The sequence below is a fragment of the Pseudorca crassidens genome, chromosome 3 (assembly GCF_039906515.1).
Source record: "Pseudorca crassidens isolate mPseCra1 chromosome 3, mPseCra1.hap1, whole genome shotgun sequence".
NCBI classification, from domain to species: Eukaryota; Metazoa; Chordata; class Mammalia; order Artiodactyla; family Delphinidae; genus Pseudorca; species Pseudorca crassidens.
Genome location: NC_090298.1, coordinates 169,971,251 through 169,994,292, shown reverse-complemented (window position 1 = coordinate 169,994,292; position 23,042 = coordinate 169,971,251). Strand labels below are relative to the sequence as shown.

General features: G+C 55.6%; 1 protein-coding gene across 6 annotated transcripts; it reads left to right on the top strand.

Annotated features, from left to right (window-relative positions):
* Positions 1-1,316: 1,316 nt before the first annotated feature.
* Positions 1,317-21,342, top strand: TLE2 (TLE family member 2, transcriptional corepressor). 6 transcript variants are annotated; one of them, XM_067734253.1, is made up of 21 exons: positions 1,317-1,645; positions 1,723-1,820; positions 2,206-2,269; positions 2,753-2,797; positions 5,232-5,294; positions 7,391-7,544; positions 7,644-7,720; positions 7,939-8,122; positions 8,465-8,484; positions 10,058-10,165; positions 10,513-10,557; positions 11,139-11,288; positions 12,804-12,942; positions 13,773-13,933; positions 14,990-15,066; positions 15,834-16,083; positions 16,513-16,760; positions 16,890-17,037; positions 18,618-18,768; positions 19,568-19,644; positions 21,051-21,342. In XM_067734253.1, the coding sequence occupies exons 1-21, from the start codon at positions 1,622-1,624 to the stop codon at positions 21,156-21,158; spliced, it is 2,391 nt and encodes a 796-aa protein (XP_067590354.1). In that variant the 5' UTR covers positions 1,317-1,621; the 3' UTR covers positions 21,159-21,342. The 6 variants fall into 6 exon arrangements, with proteins under 6 accessions (XP_067590354.1, XP_067590352.1, XP_067590348.1 ...); XM_067734251.1 differs by lacking the exon at positions 7,391-7,544 and having other exon boundaries at positions 1,318-1,645; positions 7,646-7,720; positions 15,834-16,026; XM_067734247.1 differs by lacking the exon at positions 7,391-7,544 and having other exon boundaries at positions 1,318-1,645; positions 7,646-7,720.
* Positions 21,343-23,042: the final 1,700 nt, after the last annotated feature.

Here is a 23,042-nt window from a genome sequence, read left to right as displayed (position 1 = left end):
AGAGGGAGGAGTTTGGATTTTATCTTGATGGCAATAGGGAGCCGTCAAATACTCACTCCCTCTAACACACATACACACTCATATCTTTATCCTCAGGATCTCTCTTCTCCTCCCTTCCCATGGCTGCCCATCTTTATCCTCCAGGTCTCATCTCCAACATTACCTCTTCCAAGAGGTCTCTCCCAGACACCCCAGATAAGCAGATTCCCTCCGCTACCTCTATATCTGCCCCCTAAACTCCTCTTTGTATGCACGCAGAATTCCATAATTTCCAAGCTGTGATCTTGCCTTATCCCCTGAACTCAGAGAAGGCAGGGATCTGTTCTCCATCCACCCTGGTGCCTGGAAGGATGCCTGGCGTGCCATAGATGCCCAATGAATTTGTTAGGGCTTTTGTATGCTTCTGCTTACTCACCTAATGACACAGGGGCAGCTATTAACAGGAGGCCAGGGATTTTCTCTGTCTGCTTCCCTGCTGAGCTCCAGTGCCTAGAACAGTGTCTGGTCCACAGTAGGCTGTCAACACGTGTTTGTTGATTGACTTTACAAACAACCCTGAAGTTTCTCAGAAGCATGATGGGAATAAGAATGTCCCACCTCCTACCTCACAGGATATCTGTGGTCTGCGATGGGAGATGGAGCCCCTGTCCTCAGCGAGACCTCAGTCTGATGGCAGAAATTCGTTTTCATCCTCCTTGGGACCTCTGCTTTCTAGGAGCCCATCGTCTGAAAGGGGAGACAGCCCAGTCTGCTGGTGGTGGCCACCGGAACCCAACTCCCAGCTCTCGGAGTCTACTCTGTGCCAGGCCAGGCTGAGGGCTGTTCATGTACCGTGTCCTTTAAAAATAGCCCCTGCCTCTGCCATTTTACAGATGCGAATACTGAGGCCAGGAAAAGGCGAGGGCCTACCTCTGCCCCCCAGCCCCATCCCTCACCTGGTCCCTTTCTGTGAAGGCAGGTTTCCCAGCCAGCACTCGGCAGGCTGCTTCCTCCCGACACTTGTCTTAGCCCACTTCCTCAGAAAGGCCATTTCTGGCCCCCAACTGCCCCCCTCCCCGCCAAGCTACTCCCACAGTGGACCACTAGGTATTTATTGCGCTTTTCTCTCATGGGCCCTCAGGGAGGGCGAGGGGGCGACGTTTGCGGGGCTGGACGCGAGCCTCAGTTTCCCCGCTCGTCCCTGGTGGAAGGGAGGGGTTGGTCCCAAGGCCGCGGCCGCGGTCGCGGCGGTGCACGGGGTGGGTGGGCCGGGGGGCGGCGGCGCCACCTTAAGGCGGCTCTGCCCGCGGCTCCCGGCCGAGCCCCGCCGGAGGGAGGCGGCTCTGCGCGGGGCCCGTCGCCCGCGCCTCTGAAACCGGCCGCTGCTCGCCCGACCTTCTGCGCCGGCCTCGCGCCCCCAGCCCGGCAGGGGCCTCGGCGCCCCTCAGTCCCCGCGACCCCGCGCGCTCGCTCGGGGGGCGGGGGACTCCGGGGTCCCCTGCCCCACGCCGCTGCCCCCTTCTTTCTTGGGCAGCCCCCCACCCCAGCCTCTCCCCCATCCCGCCGCCGCCGCCTCTCCGCCCCCGTCCCCATATCGTCAAGCTCAGGCGGCGTGGGAGGGGGGGCCTCTCGAATCGACAGGATGTACCCCCAGGGAAGGCACCCGGTGAGTGGGGGGCCGGGCTGCGGGGGGTAGGGAGGGTCGCGCGTCCGGGAACTCAGACCCCGGCTTCCCACCCCCAGACCCCGCTTCAGTCCGGCCAGCCCTTCAAGTTCTCAATCTTGGAGATCTGCGACCGCATCAAAGAAGAATTCCAGTTTCTTCAGGCTCAGTACCACAGGTGAGGGGGGGGGGGGCGCGTCTCGCCCCAGGGGCCCCGGGATCTCACCCGGGGGCTCACCTGGGGGCGAAGGGCGGGGCCCGCTGGGGCGAAGGGGCGGGGCCTCCAGCGTGCAGGGGGGAGGGAGGGGCCCCAGGGGCGTGGGGAGGGAGGGCTTCCAGGTAGAATCGCAGGTGAGGAGAACGGATGGTCCAGTGCTGGGACATTTTGAGCCTGGGAAGGGATGGGGTGGGCCTGGGGGCGGGAGGTGGGGGTGTGTGTGTGAGAAAGTGGGGCGGGGGAGAGCCAATCCCATCGCTTTGGAAACTGGCCCAGAAGGGGTCCGTGGGTGTCCCTGCTGCGGGGGCAGGGAGAGTGGGATCCCGATGCCCCGTCTCCTTCCCAGCCTCAAGCTGGAGTGTGAGAAGTTGGCCAGTGAGAAGACAGAAATGCAGCGACATTATGTCATGGTAAGGCGGGTTGTCAAAACGGGGCGGGGGGGTGAGGGAGAGTGGGGAAGAGAGCTTGGCTGTGAGTGAAAACACGTGGGGTGTGAATCCCGACTCCAGTACCACTCTGGGGCAAGTCCCCGGCCTGCTCTGGGCCTCATTTTCCCTCATCTGTAAAGTGGGCAGCTTGGGATTCCAGGCTGTCTCCCAGGGCCCTCCCAGCTCTTAAGAACAATAAGGCAAGGATGCCCACTTTCCTCATGAGCATCTCTGAGGGGCTAGGGTATCTGGGTACTGCCCCCCTCCCCCACTCCCGTGGGGAGAATGAAGGGGGTTCCTGCTTTCTTCTCTGGGCTCCCCCTCTGGGCCCCCAAGGAGCTGGGAGGCTCTGGGTCCTGCTCTGATCCCCCCCAGTCTGGGGGCTGTTGGAAGACCCAGCGTCACCCAGAGCAGCTGGACATCCATGGGCACGGTGGACATTGCCAGACAGCTTTTCCTTTGCAGTACTATGAAATGTCCTACGGGCTCAACATTGAAATGCATAAGCAGGTAACTGTGTGTTGAGGGTAAGGGTGTCCAGTGGCGGGGGGGTGGGGATGGAAGTTGTGAGAGGGACCCGTCGCTCCCTCTGCTCCAGGGAACAGAGGTCTTATCCTGAAATCTCTGGGATCAGGGGGCCAGATTTCAGCCTCATGAAAGGAAAATGAACTTCTGGAGACCTTGTCTACGAGAGAGTCGGGCAGTGGACAGGGGCCAGGCATCCCTGTCAAGGAAGGCTCATAGCAGAAGCCAGCAGCCAGGTCAGCCAGGCTGGGGCGGGCCTTCTGTCCCAGGAGGGGGACAAACGGACAGTCTTAGAGGTCCCTTTCAGATCAGCATGTCTGACATTTGGAGATGGATCCTGAGAGTCTGAGATGGACCCCAAGGTTCTGTCGCTGTTTTGAATGTTCTGAGATTAACCCTAATGATCTGAGGTTCTGAGATTGTCCTCAGCTTTGAGTGTGATCTCAAGGTTCTGAGTTAGACCTGACGGTTCTGCAATTGACTTCAGTTGCTCAAGATTAACCCCCAGATCCTGAGCTCAAGGTTTTCTGATGGTTTCTAAGGGCAGGCGAGGATTCTACCACCCATGCACCCTGATGTTTTCTAAGGAGATGAAAGGGACCCCAAGATCCTGAGGTTGAAGGAATCTTGGATTTTGTCCATCCAAATATTAGAATAAATGGGCAGAACCTAGGGTCTTTCTGGTGGGTGGGAAGAAGTAGGGGTACACTGGGAGTGCCTGGGGGCACCTGCCTTGGCGTGCTTTTCTGGGTCTCTGGGGGCTCTGTTGCGTCTGGTGTAGGTGACGGGGGGCTTGTATGCCTGGAGCGTGGTGTGGTCCCATGGGTGCATGAGATAGATCCCCTTATAGGATGGAGGGTAAGGGGTAGGGTACCGGCCCCAGGAGCCTTCGTTCCACCCTCCTGGTAGCAGATGGAAGACACAAACCTCACCCAGATACACACAGCACCCAGCACTCCTGTAACTGAGGCAGAGGCAAAGCACAGGCTGACAAAACACCCCCTTACCCACCCACATGCTTCCCCTCTGCTCAGCCTCTGTGGGCGTCCCCGGCCCAGCCCCGGTCCCAGGTGAAACCTACAAGTAAACCCACACTCTTCGTATCCTATCTCTATCCTCTGACACCAAATATTTCGCTTTTGCCACACCGAGTTCTCCAGCTCTGACACCAGCTGGGTGTCCTACACTTCTGCTCAATCCTAACACACTACCAAGAGTCAGTGTAGACCCCACAGGTTCAGGGATCCGCCCCCCAGGACTGCCCCCACTTCAGATGCCTATCGCAAGTCCAGACCTCCTGGGCTTCTGACCTACCAGCTATACATCAAGGTTCCCGCGACCCACTCCTTGGTCTGATAATTTGCTATAATGGCTCACAGAACTTGGGAAAGCTCTTACCATCACCCTTTCATGATAAAGGATATAACTCAGGAACAGCCAGATGGAAGGGATACACAGGGCAAGGTATGGAGAAGGGCATGGAGCTTCCGTGCCCGCTCCGGGCGCCCCCTCCCTGCACCTCCATGTGTCCACCCACCAGAAGCTCTGGAAACCACTTCAGTTAGGGGTTTTTAGGGAGGCTTCATTACCTAGGCACGATTGATTTCACCACTGGCCACTGGTGATTGACTCAATCTCCAGCTCCTCTTGACTCCCCGGCGGTCGGAGTTGGGGGTGGGATTGAAAGTTCCATCCCTCTTAATAAACTCACGTGCAGGTGAAACGGGCTTATTGTGAATAACAGAAGATGCTCCTCTTGCCTCTAATACTCAGAAATCTCTAGGGGTTTAGGAGCTCTGTGCCAGGAACTGAGGCAAAGACCAAATGTATATTTCTTTCTTTTTTTTTTAACTTTTTATTTTATGTTGGACTATAGTTGATTAACAATGTTGTGTTCATTTCAGGTGTACAACAAAGTGATTCAGTTATACAATATGCATGTATCTATTCTTTTTCAAATTCTTTTCCCCCAAATGTATATTTCTTATATCACAGCATCACACCCCTGAGTGTGGTGCTCTGGGATCGCCCCTGACTACAGCCCCTGGGCGCAGGCACGACCCAGAGAGGGGCCATGCCCGAGAGAGACCTGGGCCCAGCCAGGGCTCAAACTCAAAGCTTCTCGGGGTCACAGTCTGCGCTGGGTGGCTGCGCAGCTGCTTTCTGGAAATCTCTGTTGAGTGGGTCTGGCGGGTGGTGGATCTGTCTGTCCTGTCTTCCGGCTCAAGGCTGCCCTGGACATCAGGTGGACAGTGTCCTCACCAGGCTCTCAGTCTGTCCCGGAGCCCGTGCCCTACACTTGCAGCTGCGGGTGACAAGCCCCTCACCCCAAGCTTTGCAAAGGCTTGTTATGCCCTGGAGTGGAGGTTCTGGATTGACAGCCTCCCCTCCAAGCCTCCTCCCCATTGCTTCCTGCCAGGCTGAGATTGTGAAGCGCCTCAGTGGTATCTGTGCTCAGATTATCCCCTTCCTGACGCAGGAGGTGAGTGGGCTTGGTGGGGGGGATGGGGAGCGGAGCTGGAAGAAGGGTGGGGGAGGGGGTCTGGCTGGATGCCACAGGCACTGGTTCTGCTGGGTGGCCTGGGGCCCTGGGCACTGGCTGGGCTGGGGCCTTAGGGATGGAGGGGGGGTGTTGGCTGAGGGAGAGGAGGGGGGGCTCAAGCCTACAGCCAGGCTGCTTCGGTCCAAGTCCTGGCTGTGTGGCCTTGGGCTAGTGGCTTGCCCTCTCTGTGCCTCTGTCATGAAATTTAGAGCAGTTGATACATACAAGGTGGTGAAGATGATGCTGGGTGCTTAGTAAATATCCAATAAAAATTAGTCCTTAGCACTTTGTCCTTACATTATGTTGAGTGAAATCAGCCAGTCACAAAAGGACAAATACTGTCTGATTCCACTCATAGGAGGTGCCTAGAGTCATCACATCCATAGAGACAGGAAGTAGATGGTGGGGGCCAGGGGCTGGGGGAGGGGGGTTGGGAGTCAATGTTTCCTGGGGACAGAGTTTCCTTTCGGGAAGATGAGAAAGTTCTGGAGATGGATGGTGGAAGCTGGTCGCAGGACAGTGTGAATGTACTTAATGCCACTGAGCTGTGCACTTAAAGATGGTTAAAAGGGTAACTCTTACGTATTTGTAACCACAATAGTACAAAAAGGTGGAACAGGGCAGATAAAACTATAGAGTATGAGCACTTCATTGAAACTTAAAAAAATAAAGTTAGCCCTTGTGCGAATGCCCCAAGTTATTCAGGACCTTTGCATCCCCTGTTCCTGCTTCCATCTGGAGTATCCTGTCTCCAGAGAGACAAGAGGACGGATTCTGACACAGAGTGGATACAGGGGGGCCCTCACTGTGTTGGGGACCAAAAAAGGGAAAGGTTCTCCTCTTGGTTTGGACCTCATTGAATCTGAGGTTTCTGGGCTCTTGGGATGGAGTGAGATTCTCTCTGGTCTCAGACTTAGAGATGGTGTCTGAAAGCCCAGGATGGGGACAAGGTGGCCCGGAGTGAGAAAGGCCAAAACCACAGGAAACAGGGTAAAAAGACTTTAGGAAGGAGTGAATTAAGACACATGGGTGCCCCAGCAAATTCCATGCTTCTAGACTAGGAGTCAGCAAAGTACAGCCCGAGGGCCAAGTTACTGGCCCTTCACTTGTTTTGTAAATAAAGTTTTATTGGCACACAGCCATGCCCACTCATGGCCTTATTGTCTATGGCAGCTTTCCGCATAAAATGACAGGGTTGTGGAGTTTCCATAGAGACCCTCTGGCCTGCAAAACTGAAAATATTGACTCTCTGGCCCTTTACAGTCAAAATGTACTAATCCATGGCCTGGACACACTCTGACAGGCATGACCTGTACAGGAGCGCCTGGTTAGCATCCTGACACCTCCTTAGTGGTGTCACGCAGCCCAAATCCCCATCCTGGGTAGTTGCAGGTGCACAAGTGGCCTTAGAGCACACACAGGAGCAACCAGCCATGTGTGGCCATTTACATTTGTATTAATTTATATTTCTTTTAAAATGTATTACATTAAATTTACATGTAAATTTCTATTAAATTAAATTAAAGGAGGCATCCCGTTCCCAGTTGCACCAGCCACATATCAAGTGCCCATGGCCACATGTGGCTTCCGTATCCAACAGTGCAGACTGAGGACATTTTATCACTGCAGGAAGGTGGGGAGAGGAAGGAAGGAGGGTGGGATGAGGGTGGGGTGTACGGGGCCTCTACAGGCTGCCAGTTTGTATTTTGTGACCTGGGTGGTTGGTACTCGGGTACTGATTTGTACAGTGGTTCTTTACTGGGGGTGACTCTGCCCCCAGGGGACACTGGGTGATGTTGGGGACATTTGTGGTCATCACCCCTGGGGGTGCTCCTGGCATCGAGTGAGTGGGGGGCTGAGGATGCTGCTCCACACCCCACAGTGCCTGGGACGAACGCCCACAGAGGGTGACCCGGCCCCCATGTAAGCAGTGCCGAGGGAGGGACCCTGATATATAAACCCCGATTTCTAATTATTAGTTTGAACTGCACTTAAATGCTTTGTTTCTTTGTCTGTCTGTTTCATGATTTTGAAAGGAAAGGGAGAGAGGGAGAGAAAGAAACTACAAAGAGCAAGCGAGAAAAGGGACTTCCCTGGCGGTCCAGTGGTTAGGACTCCACGCTCCCATGGCAGGGGGCACGGGTTCGATCCCTGGTCAGGGAACTAAGATCCCGACGCCCAAAAAAAAAAAGTGAGAGAAGAAGAGGGGCCCCGGAGGGCATGGCCTGGGAGGTGGGGTTGCCGAGCAGATGGGGGGCTCTCCTGAGCGCCCTCCCCCCACCCACCCCCAGCACCAACAGCAGGTCCTGCAGGCCGTGGAGCGGGCCAAGCAGGTGACCGTGGGGGAGCTGAACAGCCTCATCGGCGTGAGTCTTCCGGCCCCCGCCCCGCCGTGGGTGGTGAAGCTGGGGGTGCCGGGTGGGCAGCTGGCCTGGGTTCTGGCCGCCCTGGAGACCTCAAGGGTGCCCCTTCTGCCTGGACCCTGCCTGTCCCGGCTCTCTCTCCATAGCCTCTTGTAGGGGGTGGTAGGGCACGGCCGGGGCCCCGCCCCCGCCCGCCCCTGGCCCACCCCCCTCCTCTCCAGCAGCAGCAGCTCCAGCCACTGTCGCACCACGCCCCCCCTGTGCCCCTCACCCCTCGCCCGGCTGGGCTGGTGGGCGGCAGTGCTACGGGGCTGCTGGCCCTGTCGGGAGCCCTGGCCGCCCAGGCTCAGCTGGCCGCGGTTGCCAAGGAGGACCGGACAGGCGTGGAGGCCGAGGGGTCCAGAGGTGAGTGGACATCACCAGATGCTGCGGGCTGGGGGCCCGCAGGGGCCCATGGAGAGGATAGCTGGACCATCAAACTCACCAAAGGGGCTGCAGGGTCGCGGGTTCAGCTCTGTTCCCAGTGGGCTGTGTGTCCTTGGGCAAGTTCTATCCCTCTCTGAGCGTCTATCTGAATGGTGCGGGGAAGGGATTGTCCACCCCTTGCAAGGGTGTTGGAAGGAGAAGGGGGGGTTCTGACCTGGGAAGGGGGCTTTATACACTGTGGAGGGCTCTGCGCTCTGGCACGGTGGCACAAACACCTCATTCTTTTTCCTTCTCTGTCTTCACCACGCCCCCGCCTGTCAGTGGAGAGAGCCCCGAGCAGGGTAAGTTGAAGGGCATGGGGGATTTGCCCTCTTATCTCACATTTGCTTTGTCTTCACATGTGGCTGAAGCTGCTTGTTCTGAGCTGATAGGGGCCTCAGAAGGAGACCGCATCCTGCTTTCACACTGTGTAGCCATTTTTTTTGGTGGGGGGGATGCCCGTAAGACTAGAGTTTTATTTATTTTAAATTTCCCATCTCTAGCGAGTTTTTGCAATTGAATAAATGAATGCATGCTCGGGTAGCATTCCATCCATCCCTCCATCATTAATTTATCCCTCATCCACTCCATTTTATCATTTACAAGAGTGCTGACCAATAGAAATATCATGTGAGCCCCGTAGGTAATTTTTTTAAACTTGTTTAATTTTTTTTTTTTTTTTTTTTTGCGGTACGTGGGCCTCTCACTGCTGTGGCCTCTCCCGTTGCAGAGCACAGGCTCCGGACGTGCAGGCCCAGCGGCCATGGCTCACGGGCCCAGCCGCTCCGCGGCATGTGGGATCTTCCCGGACCGGGTCATGAACCTGTGTCCCCTGCATCGGTGGCGGACTCTCAACCACTGTGCCACTAGGGAAGCCCTAAACTTGTTTAATTTTGAAATCATTACAGATGCCCAGGAGGTTGCAAAGAAATGTACAAGGAGGTCCCATGCACCCCTCACCCAATGATAACATCTTGCAAAACTAAAATACCATATCAAAGCCAGGAAACAGACATGGGTGCAACCCACAGGGCTTATTCCCACTTCACGGTTTTACATGCACTCGTGTGTGTGTGTGTGTGTGTGTGTGTGTGTTTATGCAGTTTCAGTCACACGTTTAGCTTTGTGTAACATCACTGTAAATTTTCTAGTAGGCACATTAAAAAAGTTTGGGCTTCCCTGGTGGCGCAGTGGTTGAGAGTCCGCCTGCCGATGCAGGGGACATGGGTTCGTGCCCCGGTCCGCGAAGATCCCACATGCCGCGGAGCGGCTGGGCCCGTGAGCCATGGCCGCTGAGCCTGTGCGTCCAGAGCCTGTGCTCCGCAACGGGAGAGGCCACAACAGTGAGAGGCCTGCATACCGCGCAAAAAAAAAAAAAAAAAAAAAGTTAATGAGGTGAAATGAATTTCAATAGTAAATTTTATTTAACACAATGCATCTAAAATATTTCAACCTGTAATCAACATAAAACAGTCTGTTTTTTTGTTTTTTGGGTTTTTTTTTTGGAGCAGAGGAAGGTTTATTGCAGGGTCATGCAAGGAGACCTGCAAGGTTGGCTCATGCCCCCCACAAAACCCAAACTCCCAACATAAAACAGTTTTAATGGGATCTTTTCCGTTCTTTTTATTGTATTATGCCTTCAAGATCCGAATGCATTTTGCACTTAGAGCTCATCTCAGTTCACATTAGTGCCCCCCCCAGGGGACCCTGGGCGATGTCTGGGGACATTTGTGGTTGTCACGACCCCACTGAGTCTGCCCTCGGAAGGTCCCTTTTCCCAGATGGGAAGCTTGAGGCACAGATCCTAATAACAGTGATGGGGATCCTTGGTTTTGGCTGGACCAGGACGCAGTCTGGGGCCCTGTGTCTCTGCAGAGTGCATCCCCCTCACCCCCAGAGAGTGTGGCGGAAGAGGAGCGACCCAGCGGCCCGGGTGGCAATGGGAAGCAGAGAGCGGAGGAGAAGGATCTGTCGGGACCTTATGTGAGTGGGGGGCACACATGGACTGGGGTGAGCAGACAGTGTGGGAGGCGTACCAGCCTGAGAGATTGATTGCCCCTGTGGGTCAAGAGCTGGGAAGGAGGTAAGGATGCCTCCTGGTCTCTGGCTCTTCCCCCACTGCACAGAGGAGTAAAGTGGGGCCACACAGCACCTCCTGGGCACTCAGCTCCATCTCCTCCATTGAAGGATTCCCCCCTCTCCCCGGCCTCCCTTGTACTTGAGCAAATGAACCAAACCACAGAATCCCAGTCAAACCCTCCTGAAGAGATGTAAGGGGCGTGGAGGCAGGAGCATGGCCAGGGTGAGCTCTCTCCTCCCTGTCCCCCCAGGAGAGTGATGAGGACAAGAGCGATTACAACCTGGTGGTGGACGAGGTGAGTCGGGGTCCAGCCTCCTCCCACTCTGACCTCAGGACTAGGAGGTCTGGGCACAGAGCAGGCAGTGGGTTATCCGGGGATTTGGGGGACCCAGAGGGAGTGGGTGTCCTGGTGTTCCCCTCTCTATGGGATGGCTGGGATGGGGATGGCACGGGGCCAGGGGAAGTAGGAGAAACTGGGGCACCCCAGGCTGACCTCCTCTCCATAGCACAGGTGGGGAAACTGAGACCCAGAGAACCCTGGATGTGGGCAACGGAAGCGGCTTCAAGCCCTGGCTCACCGTGTCACTTTGGGAGAGTGACACCCCCTTCCCCGGCCTCACTTTTCCCCATCTGTTCAATGAGGGAAAACAAAACCAAGCCCATATATAGTCCTTGCTATGTGTGCTTATGTCATTTAACCCATTTTACGGATGAGTCCACTGAGGCTCAGGGAGGTTTCATAATCCTCCCAAGGTGGGTCCTAGGTGCCCAGTCTAGAGGTTGGGGTAGGACACGAGCAGGGTATAGAGAGGGCCTCTCCTTCCCCTGCCACTTTACCCCGCCCCCCCCCACTCATCATCACCTCCTCCAACCCAGGACCAACCCTCCGAGCCCCCCAGCCCAGCAACCACCCCATGTGGAAAGGCACCCATCTGCATCCCTGCCCGTCGGGACCTGGTGGACAGTCCAGCCTCCTTGGCCTCCAGCCTTGGCTCACCGCTCCCCAGAACCAAGGAGCTCGTCTTGGTAAGGAGTAGGGGAAGCCTTGAAACTCATTTTATTCATCCTGGGGACCTGGAAACAGATTCTACCACATTAGATGTGGAGTGATGAGAAATGAAACAGGCTGTTGTGGTCCAGGATTTCCTTAGTGATTATTTTGCTGCCTTCCTAAAAAACACCTCTACATTAGTCCAGTAATTTTTCCTAAGTGGACTCACTCTGCGGAACCTCAGTAAATCTGAAAAGGCAACTTTGTAAATAATATTAAAAGGCAGCTCACCATCTTATGTGGAAACCAAGTATCTCTTGCAATAAATAGGAAATCTGGTGAAAATAAACACAGTGAAACTATAGAATTGCTGGCTTGGCCAGGCTGATTCCAGCCCTGGGAGTGTTAAGGCCTTGGGAACACACCAGCCCCAACCTGAGATGTGGTCCCTGCAAGAAAAGATGACCCATATCAGAACAGCTCTCTCCTTGGGCCTCCCGATGTTTAATGCCAGCCGTCAGGACCACCTGAAAGCACTCCCCCAGGCATTCTCAATTCAGCTCCTTTTGTCCCTGCCCCCAAATCTTCCCCAGACCCCTGCCCTGCCCTTACCAAGGAGACTGTGTCGGTTTCTAGGCCTCCCCTCCCAGCAGGTTGCTATGGCAACCGCCAAGGTTGGGGCTCCCATCGCATCTCTTGTGCCCTCCTCCCACTCCAAGGAGACAAAGAGGGGGAGGGGCGGCGCTGTTCTAATGGAGAAGGCCCCCCTGGTCCCCACGTTGGCACCATCCACTCCCTGTCGTGGGTGTGTGAGTGTGGCTGTCACAAAATGTGTGACCTTGTAAAGGAAGGATAGGGCGCAGCCCACACAAGACGAGGATGTGAAGTTTCTTGAAAGGCAAAGGAAGCGATGGCAGGAAGCCGAGACAGAGCTTGTTCCTCCGTGAAGGAGGTCCGGCTTCCCCTCTCCTCCAGGGTCCCCACGGGGACGGACAGCAGTGGGGGAGCTCCTCGTGGGGAGCAAGGGGGTGCCCAGCAGTACCGGGTGAGGGTCTTGCATCTGGGAGCATACTGTGGTCTCCTATTTCGAGAGCCCATCCTAGAGTTTGTTCCTTGGCCCTGAAGGATGCGCCAGCCTCTAACTTTGTGCGTCGCCTTCTCTCGTGATCCCTGTGCGCCCACCATGCCGCAGATGTAGGAATGTTCACCGCATCCCTTACCCTGCGGTTGCCCTGTGTACCTTATCACCCGCATGCGCAGTTCTCCCAAGATTGCCCGGGTTCCCGTGGGCACGCACGTGTGTGCACCCCGTGGGGTGGATGCTCAGGCGCCCGCCTGGTGTTCCGATGCGTGCAGGGACACACCCCAGGGGAGCGGGCCCCATGCTCAGGAGGTCGGCTGTGGGGCCCGCTCCCCTGGTGTGTGTGTCCCTGCGTGAGCCCTGGCCTGCTCCAGGTGTACTCCCTCCTCCAACTCACCTTCTGCCCAGATCCTTGGGCTGCGAGGCACCAGGTGCCTGGGAGTGTTCAGTGCTGCCCTCTCTCCCCCAGAACGATCTTCCTGCCGGCACCCCTGCCTCCAAGTCCTCAGACTCCTCCCCGCCCCAGGACGCGTCCACCCCTGGGCCCAGCTCCGCCAGTCACCTCCGCCAGCTCGCGGCCAAGCCAGCACCTTCCACGGACAGTATTGGTGAGCACCTGCTGGTGCCTGCCAGGACAGGCCTCCTTTCCGGGGAGTTCGAAACAAGGGTGGGGGGTGGGGGAGGCAGGACGTGTGGATTCCAGCTGGGGCATTGCCTTGCCCTTTCCATGACTCAGAATAGACACTGCCTCACTCTGGGCCTCCGTTTCTTCATTGTCTTGGCCCAGACAAGGGAAACTGAGGCCCAGAGAGGGGAAGTGACTTGCTCTGGGGCTTCAGCCCAGTGCTGGAGAGACAAGCTTTGGAGTTAGACAGGCTTGGGTTTCAGGCCAGCTTTGGACACTCACCAGCTGTGTGACCTCGGGCAAGTGATCAACCTCTCTGAGCCTCACTTTCCCCATCATTAATATGGGGATGACAGTGCTCCTCTTTTCTGTCTTATGGCCGGGCTCTGGCTGGTTCTGGAGTCCCAGAAAGAAACTAGCCCTGGAACTTGCCTTCAGGGAGATCCCAGGTGGTGGGGGAGGAGACCCAGACCCTAAAATTCCCAGCTCTGTGTGATCAGGGCTGGGGTGGAGGAAGGGACCCAAGATGGGCCAGGTTGGAGGCAAGGGGTGGAGTGGGGAGGCTCAAGGATGTTCCTGAGACGTTGCTGGACATTGAGTCTGGGTTTTGAAGGATGAGTAAGAATTCAGTAACTGAAAAAGGAAAAGGAAAGGCTTGTTGGCCAGAGGCAACAGCAGCTGTAAATGTCTGGAGATAGGACAGGGTATGGTGGATGCTGGGCCAGAGCATGAGAGCCCTGGAGCTCCCCCAAGGCAGTGGAAGGCAGGATCTGGATCCAACGTGTCTGAAGATCTGTCTTTGTCTCTTCTTAGCCCTGAGGAGTCCCCTGACCCTTTCCAGTCCCTTCACCACATCCTTCAGCCTGGGCTCCCACAGCGCCCTTAATGGGGACCTCTCTGTGCCCAGCTCCTATGTCAGCCTCCACCTGTCCCCCCAGGTCAGCGGCTCTGTGATGTATGGACGCTCCCCCATGGTGAGTCGTCAGGGTGGGAGATGCCAGGAGGTGTGAGCAGGGCCCAGGGGCTGGGGGCTGGGAGGAGAAACCAGGTCCACACCCAAAGACCAGGGAATTGGGAAACGGAGGAAAGTCCTGGCCTGGCAAGTGCATGTGGGAAGATGATCTGAGGGTCTCAGTAGCCCCACAAGCTTAATACAAATAAGCACCTGTGACTGTGGAAGAAACAACTGTGATTATGTTGCGTTAAGAGAACCAGAGAACCTCAGCCATGGGATGTGAGGGTGTGCTTCAGCCTGGTGTACAGTTGCTTGCCCTGATTTTTAAGGGACGTTGGTGATTCTGGTAGATTGTAGAGGAAGGACTACCCCAGGGAGAGGACTGGAAGTGATGTACCATGGGAAAGAGTTGAAGGAGAGGCATGAGACTCCTGAGCTGGTGCGTGGGCCCCAGAGGGCAGTACTGGGACAGATGCTTGCTAGAGTGAGCCATCCTGCAGTGGGTGTAGATGCCTCCAGAGGGAAGAAAATGCCTGTCATTGGAGTTATTCAAGGCCTGAGGCTGGGGGGGCACTTGCAAGGGGTGTTGTAGAACAGAGGTCAGCAGTGTTTTCTGTAAAGGGCCAGATGGTAAGTATTTTTGGCCTTGCAGACCAGTTGATCCCTATCACAACGACTCAACTCTGCCTTCATAGCTCAAAAGCCACCATAGACAACATATACAGTAATGGCTGTGTGCCAGTAAAACTTTATTTATGAAAACAAGCAGGGGGCTGGAGTTTGCTGACCCCTGTTCTGTGCATTGGACAGAAGATTCATCAGGATCCTTCCACCTCTGGGGCCGTAGGATTCCCCAGCCAGAGACCTTGGGGTTCCCTCATGTGAAAGCCTCCCCTTTCCCATCTGTAGGATGGGTAAAGGAAAGGGCACCTCCCCTTTCTTGGGGAGGGGCTGATAAACAAATTGGGGGGTGTGTTCTCTGATAAACAGAGAGGAATATGGCAAGTGAGCACGGGAGAGGGCAGTTGTGGGTTTGAGTCATCCGCCCATGACACCCCCGTTGGCGTTTTGGCAGATGGCATTTGAGTCTCATCCACATCTCCGAGGGTCGTCCATCTCTTCCTCCCTGCCCACCATCCCCGGGGGAAAGCCGTGAGTACCAGGGTGGGGCTCCCTGCCTCCTCAGGTGCTTACATTGTGGGGTGGGTGTTGGGCTTCCCTGCTGCCTTTCCAGAAAGTCTCTTCTGTAAGATAATCGGGGCTCCCGGAGTTGCTCTCTGGAGAGAGGGTTATGTAACAAGCAAAGCCTACACTAGTGGTTCTCAGCAGGGGGTGGATTTTGTGCTTCCTTACTGCCCTCCCCTGCCAACCTCAGGACATTTAGTGATGTCTGGTGACATTTTTGGTTGTCACACCCAAGTGCTTCTAGCCTCTAGTGGGTGGGGGCCCAGGGATAATACTCAACACACTACAGTGCACAGGACTGCCCCATCCCAGAGAATGACCCGGCCCCAAGATCAGTAAAACTTTCTGCCGTGACGGGAATGTTCTACACTTACAGCTGTCCAGTCTGATTGCCATCAGCTATCTGTGGCTTTTGAGCACTTGAAATGTGGTCACTGCGACTGAGGAACTGAAATTTTAAATTTCTTTCCATTTAACTGGCCCTGTGGCTGGTGGCTGCCATTGGACTGCGTTCTCTGGAGCTCACAGGGCATCTTCCTGGATCCTCTGTTCCACGGAGATTCACTAAGTGCTTGCTTACCATGCACCAGGCCACGGCCGGACCCCTCCCTCTTCAGTATCACGCTGACCTTTGATCCTGGGGCCCCGTCCCTAAACGCATGGGGGCACAGGCAGGGGGGCGAGGGTGGGGAGGGTCCCGGCTCCCCGTGCGTCATGCCCCACCTCCCGTCCAGGGCGTACTCCTTCCATGTGTCTGCGGACGGGCAGATGCAGCCGGTGCCCTTCCCTTCTGACGCGCTGGTGGGCGCCGGCATCCCGCGGCACGCGCGGCAGCTGCACACGCTGGCGCACGGCGAGGTGGTCTGCGCGGTCACCATCAGCGGCACCACGCAGCATGTGTACACGGGCGGCAAGGGCTGTGTGAAGGTGTGGGACGTGGGCCAGCCGGGCGCCAAGACGCCAGTGGCTCAGCTGGACTGCCTGGTGAGGGCGGGGCGGAGCTTGCAGGCCAGCGGGGCGGGGCTTATAGGCCGACCCGGGCGGACCTTACAGGCCACCTAGGGGTGGGGCTATAGGCCAATGGGTGGAGTTTATAGGCCAACCAGGGTGGGGCTTGTTGGCCAGTTTGGGGCAGAGCTCTTAGGGCACCCACAGGTGGAGATTATAGCCCAACAGGGTTGGGGCTTATGGGCCAGTGAGGTGGAGCTTATGGGCCAACCAGGGGCAGGATTTATAGGCCAATGAGGGTGGAACTTACAGTCCAACAGGATTGGAGATTAACGCCAGTAGGGTGGCGCTTATAGGCCAACCAGGGGCAGAGCTTACAGGCCTACTGGGGTGGTTTTTTCAGCTGGGCTCTGGCAGGCATGGCTAAGGGTGCTACCCCACGCCCTTGCTTCTCTCCCCTCCCAGAACCGGGACAACTACATTCGTTCCTGCAAGCTGCTGCCGGACGGCCGGAGTCTGATAGTGGGTGGTGAGGCCAGCACCTTGTCCATCTGGGACCTGGCGGCCCCCACCCCTCGCATCAAGGCGGAGCTGACCTCCTCGGCGCCCGCCTGCTACGCCCTGGCCGTCAGCCCCGACGCCAAGGTCTGCTTTTCCTGCTGCAGCGACGGCAACATCGTGGTCTGGGACCTGCAGAACCAGACCATGGTCAGGTGGGTGGCCGGTGCCCTGTGACCTCGGGCAAGCCCCTGCCGTCTCCCCTTTGTGCTGTGGGAGCGGCCTGGGAGGATGCTGGAACAGCACCTCCTCCAGGATGGACACCTGGGCCCTCCTTCCTCCAGGCAATTCCAGGGCCACACGGATGGGGCCAGCTGCATCGACATTTCTGATTACGGCACTCGGCTCTGGACAGGGGGCCTGGACAACACCGTGCGCTGCTGGGACCTGCGGGAGGGCCGCCAGCTGCAGCAGCATGACTTCAGCTCCCAGGTGCCGCACGGGATCTGGCAGAAGGGGGACACAAGCTCCAGGAATCCGGCCTCCCTTCCTCTCCCCCTGAGGCACCCACTTCCAGATGCCGGGCAGCACCAAATACCTGCTCTCTGTGCCCATCTTTCTTGTCCTTGAGACAAATTCACAGACCTTCCTCTTTAATTCTTCAAAGACAGCACAGGGAAGCACAAAGGAGCTGATTTGTATCAAGCTGTGGGGCTACTAAGACCCTCAGATCATCTTCCCAGATGTTCTTGCCAAGCCATTCCTCTGTTCCTTTGTCTCTTGTGTAGCTGGTTTCTCCTGCCAGCCTTCAACCCCTTGACCCTACTGAGAGCTCTTGACCACCTCCCCCCACCAGGACTCATCGTGGGGGAGCTGCTGACCCCAGGGGACAGATAGGAGCCGGACACAGAGAGGTCTCTATTGGGGGTGCTGTGGAAGGCCAGATTGAAGGATGTGGTGAAGGGGTTGGACAGAATCATGGGGCTCCCCAGGGCTGAGCAAAGAGTCAAGGACAGGTCTCCAGATACCCTGGACCCAGATCCTGTCTCCCATTGCCTTAGGGGCAGGTTGTGAGCTCCTTGGCCTGTTCTTTAAGACCTCTGTGCTCTAGTCTCACACACACCATGCCATGTGATACCTCTGGACCTCCCCACTTACAGTTCTCTCTGGTTGAGATGCCTTTCCTTTCCTTTCTCCCATTGGTAAACTCCTACACACCCTTCAAAACCCATCTCCAGTTTGCCCCCTCCTTGAAATCTGGTGGGCACTAGCCCCCAAACTCTTTCTTTTTTTACCTTTTCTTTAGCTTGAAGCTTCCTTTGATAGGAAAATCAGGGGTGCAGGTGGGTATAGTTGTCCATCCCGTGTCCCCAAAATTTAAATGGGTGGCATATGTATCTGGTGATCCCATGGTGAATATCTCCCATCCCACCGGGCCCTTCTTTATACAGGAACACTTCTATATGTCCAGGAACCCGTGAAACCTTCCAGGCTTTGCTGTGAATTTATGGTTCTTTCCACACATGTCTCATTTGTCAGTAAGACTCTGAGAGGCTTAGGATGGGTCAGGGTCTTATGCCTCTCTGTGCGGCGCTGGGCATGGGGCACAGACTTATGTAGCCACCACGTACTTTCAAATCAAAGTAAAAATTGGTGTTGACAAGTGGGGAAAGTTCCAAGTTGGGAGTCAGAAGGCCTGTTCTTTGATGGACTTGCTATATGACCTTGAGCTGGATGTGGCCTCAGCTTCCCTTCCACCATCTGCTAAAGGGGAGCTACTGTCCTTGCTGGCTTCGCCCCCTCCCTCCCTCCCTCCCTCCCAGAGCTGTTGTGCGTTCAGAGCAGATAATGGATATGAGGCCCCAGGGTTCCGTGTAATTCTGATTAATATTAATGATTCAACACGCAGTTGCCTGCTGTGCTCCAGGCCCAGGGCCAGCTGCTTCTCCACGCGGGAGCTGCAGCGGGAAAGTGTTGGACATCTCCCCTCCCCGCCCTGGCCCCCCAGCTCTGGGCATCCCCCCCACATCCCAAGGGGTTTTTCATCTCCTGTCTTCCCTCTTCACCCCCAGATTTTTTCCCTGGGCCACTGCCCCAACCAGGACTGGCTGGCGGTTGGCATGGAGAGCAGCAACGTGGAGATCCTGCACGTCCGAAAGCCCGAGAAATACCAGCTGCATCTTCACGAGAGCTGTGTGCTCTCCCTCAAATTTGCCTCCTGTGGTGTGTGTCTGCCGGTCTGGGGTGGGGACTCCAGGGTGCTGGGGCAGGGTTGCCAAAACACAACCACAACAAAAAAAACCCATGACAGAAAAAGAGGATCCCTGGTTTAATTTGAATCTTAGGTAAACAGCAGTCATTCCTTACTTGTCCCATTCTAAGTATTGCATGGGACATACTCTAAAGGACAAAGAATTAGTTAGCATAAGTAAGTAGATCCCAAGTATTTTGTGGGACATACTTACACTAAACAACACATAATTTATTAGCATAAGTATGTCCCTCAAATACGTGGGACATACTTACACTAAAAAGCAACTAATGTGTTAGTGCAGATATATCTCAAATATTGCATGGGATATACTTACACTAAATTTTTTGTTTTTTTTTTTAGTATAGATATGTCCCAAGTATTTCATGGAACTTACATATACTTAAAAAAAACCCCGAACAAACAGATAATGTACTATATGGGACCCACCGGTACTAAAAATGATGTGTGGTTGATCTCGGATTCAGATGTAACTGGGCACCCTGTTTTTATCTGGCAACGTTCTCCTGGGGCTCCCCCTTCTTGAAGGCCAGTTGGAGCCCTTTGAGGCCTTGGCTTCGGTATCTGGAATGTGGCGGGGAAGCTCGAGCATCAGCTAAGGGGCCTCCTGTCCCCCAGAGACGGGCAGAGGTGTGAGAAAGGGAGCGAGAAGAGAGGCCAGACCAGGCTGCCCTGGCTCTGCCCGCAGCCCCCAGCCCTGGCTTCCTCCAGTCTGCCCCCCGCCTGAACTCCCTGCCCTGCTTCCCCCAGGGCGGTGGTTCGTGAGCACCGGCAAAGACAACCTGCTCAATGCCTGGAGGACGCCGTATGGAGCCAGCATCTTCCAGGTACTTCGTGTCTGAGGTCCCCAGCCCCGCAGGACACCAGGTGCCCGGGGACCCCGTGGGGATTGAACAGGGAAGTGTCCCCACCAGCCACGAGCTACTAAAGCAGAGCGGTCAGCCCGAGGGCCACATCTGTGCACAGCCTGTTTTTGTTCTTAATTGTGATAAAATATATATAAAAGTTGCCATTTTAACCATTTGTAAGCGCACAGCTCAGTGGCATTAAGCACATTCACACTGTCGCGCAGCCATCCCCACCATCCATCCCCAGAACTTTCTCATCTTCCCAAACTGAAACTCCGTCCCCATGAAACACTGACTCTCCGTCCCCTCCCCCAGCCCCTGGCCCCCACCGTCTACTTCCTGTCTCTATGGATTTGATGACTCATATGAGTGGGATCACACAAGATTTATCCTTCTGTGTCTGGCTTCTCTCACTGAGCATCATGTTCCCAAGGTCCATGAACGTTGTAGCAGGTGTCAGAATCTCCTTCCCTTTTAAGGCTAATATTCCACTGTATGGATGGACCACATTGTGTTTATCCATCACCCGTCGATGGACACTAGGGTTGTTTCCACTTTTTGGCTGCTGTGAATATTCATGTACAAGTTCTGGTGTGCATGCATGCTTTCATTTCTCCTGGGCAGATATCTTGGAGTGGAATTGCTGATAATTGTTTAATCTTTGGAGAAACGGCCAGACCGTTTTCCAAATTTTCTGTTCCCACTAGCAGAGTGTGAGAGTTCTGATTTCTCCCCCTCCTCAACAACACTTGTTCTGTTGTCTTTCTTATAGCCATCCTGCTGGATGTGGAGTGGTTTTTACATTTTTTAAAGGGTTGTAAAAGAAGAAGGAGATGATGTAACACAGACTGATTTGGTCTCTGGACGTATGGCCAGAGCGCATTTGGACTTAAATGAGCTTTCAGGTCAAAGCCTAAAAATTTACTATTGGCCCCTTTACAGAAAAAGTTTGCAGAGCACTGGTGTATGTAGGTCATCCTGCTGTGAGCTCAGCCCTCTGCTGTGCTGTGTGGCCTCATGCTTGGTGCACACCCTCTCTGAGCTTCCCAGGAAAGGGCAGTTCTCCTGTTCCAGAGAACCGAGGTCTCGCTCTTCCCAGGAGCATTGTCACCTGTCCAGAGGCTCAGCTCCAAAGGACCTTTCTCTGGAAAATGTGTCACCCTCCTTCCCTCCCCCCTGCTAGGCTCCCCACACTGGGCTCCCCTGAGTCCTATGTTGGGCCCAGCCTGGACCACAGATTCACCCTTGTGGGCAGTCTCCTTGCCTCTTTGCTCTGAACTTGCTGGTGGTCGGGAGCACGAACCAGACCGTGCTGGCCTTGCCGTGCTGGCCTTGGCCGTGCCTCACTCTCCCTTCTCTCTCCCCCTTCCCCTCCCTGTCGACAGTCCAAGGAGTCATCCTCCGTGCTGAGCTGTGACATCTCCGGGAATAACAAATACATCGTGACAGGCTCTGGGGACAAGAAGGCCACCGTGTATGAGGTGGTCTACTGAGACGCCACTCTTCCTTCACCCCTGGCCCAACTCCCGACGGAGAGGCATCCAGGACCGCCTCTCCAGTCCTACTCTGAGCACTAAATCTCATCTGCTCTCCGGCTGACCCCCTTACGTCCTCCCCTGCTGGATGTGGGACCAGGTGTGCAGGGGGACTTTGGGGAAATAAATGTATTTATCACAACCGCCTTTCTGTCTTGGGCTGAGGAGCCAGGAACCTTTGCTCTTCCTGGGCACGGTTCCGGAGGGAAGGCCACTTGCTAGCTGTGTCAGCCTCTTTTTCCTCACCTGGACATTGAAAGAATTCATTCCGCATGAAATGCTGAGGGGTCGACCACAGGAAATGGGGGTTGTCTTGGGCCGTGTGGCTTCCATTGTGCCACGTAACAAACAGCCCCCAGATCTCAGTTGGTTGAAACGATAGATGTTTATTTCTCACCCATGCCCATGTGGCGGGTGGGGCTCGACTCCAAGCAGACACTCAGGGCTCCAGGTGGAGGCTTTGCCACCTCAGTGTGTAGCTTTTGAGGCCAACGTAGCAGGGGGGCTGCTTCTACATCCTTGGCCCCAAAGCTTCACCTATGTGCTCTACTGCCAGCCTGTGGGACAGACTCACCCCAAGACCCTGCCCACGTACAGAGCGTTAGGGAATATGGTAGAGCACGAAGGTATTTGGGGTGAAGTCATGTTTCCTTTGAGACTCCGTGATAATTCCTAAGAGCCTGGCACACGGTGCCCAGCCCACGGTCAGGTGCTGAGCGGAGGTCACAGTCCCAGAGGAGGTGACAGCAAAGAGAAGAGCTAAAGGAGGAGAAAGAGCCATTTGGAAGAGTGATGGAAGGATGTGCTGGGAACAGAGGGAACAGCATGTGCGAAGGCTCAGAGGTAAAGAGCTTGGCCGTTGTGGAAGTCAGGAGAGCAGGGGCGTGGGGTTTCCTCCTCAGCTTCAGATCAGGCTTAAGCAGAGAAAGCCCATGGAAATGTGAGCCAGATTTCGGGAGAGGCTGGTGGGGGTGGTAAAGCCATCAGAGCTGGGTTCTGGAAGTTCCCAGGGGCTGCCACGAGGACCATGGGTTGGGGGGGCTGGGGGGCAAAGTAGGGCTGCTGCTGGGAAACTTCTGGAGGGAGGTGGCAGGGTCGCTGCTGGAAACAGTCGTGCCCAGGGGGTTTCTGAAGGCATGGGACGGAGATAGGATAATTCTCCAGTTAGGGAGGCCAGACCCGTTGACGCCACCTGGGACGCTGCTTATCCCAGAAGGATGGGGTGAGCAAATGGTGATTTCAGAGCCCTACTAAGAGGGTGGAAAAGTGCTGGCCAGCAAGAGCCACCCCTGTAAACTAGTCTTCCCCGCGGCACAGCTGACACTGGCTGCGTAATTCTTGGTTGTGGGGCCGTCCCAGGCACTGTGGGGTGTTAAGCAGTATCCCTGGCCCCCAACCGCTCAAGGCCAGGAGCCCTCCCAGTCGTGACAAACCACATGTATCCCCAGACATGGCCCTGTGTCCCCTGGGGGTTAGACTCACCGCCAGGTGAGAAGCACTGATCTAACGGGACACAGGTAACTTGGGAAGGACCGAGGACCCCATCCCTGGGACTGTGCAGGCAGGGCTGGGAAACATCTCTCCATGACATCAGATGAGCTCAGTGGAGCAGAAAGAAGGGCTCCAGGCAACTCCCTGGCGGTCCAGTGGTTAGGACTTCATGCTTTCACTGCCGTGGCCCGGGTTCCATCCCAGGTTGGGGAACTAAGATCCCACATGCTGCATGGCGTGGCCAAAAACAAAGAAAAAAAAAAAAAAGAAGGGCTCTACGTCCAGTTCCCCCGACGGCAAGGGTCAGTGGCTCTGATCCGATTCTCAGGGAATGTGGACTCAAAAGGCTCA

Coding starts and splice junctions, on each gene's coding strand:
- TLE2 (XM_067734253.1), top strand. CDS start 1,622: ATGTACCCCCAGGGAAGGCACCCG. Junction 2,798..5,231: donor ACATTGAAATGCATAAGCAG/GTAACTGTGTGT, acceptor GCTTCCTGCCAG/GCTGAGATTGTGAAGCGCCT. Junction 16,761..16,889: donor CAGAACCAGACCATGGTCAG/GTGGGTGGCCGG, acceptor TCCTTCCTCCAG/GCAATTCCAGGGCCACACGG.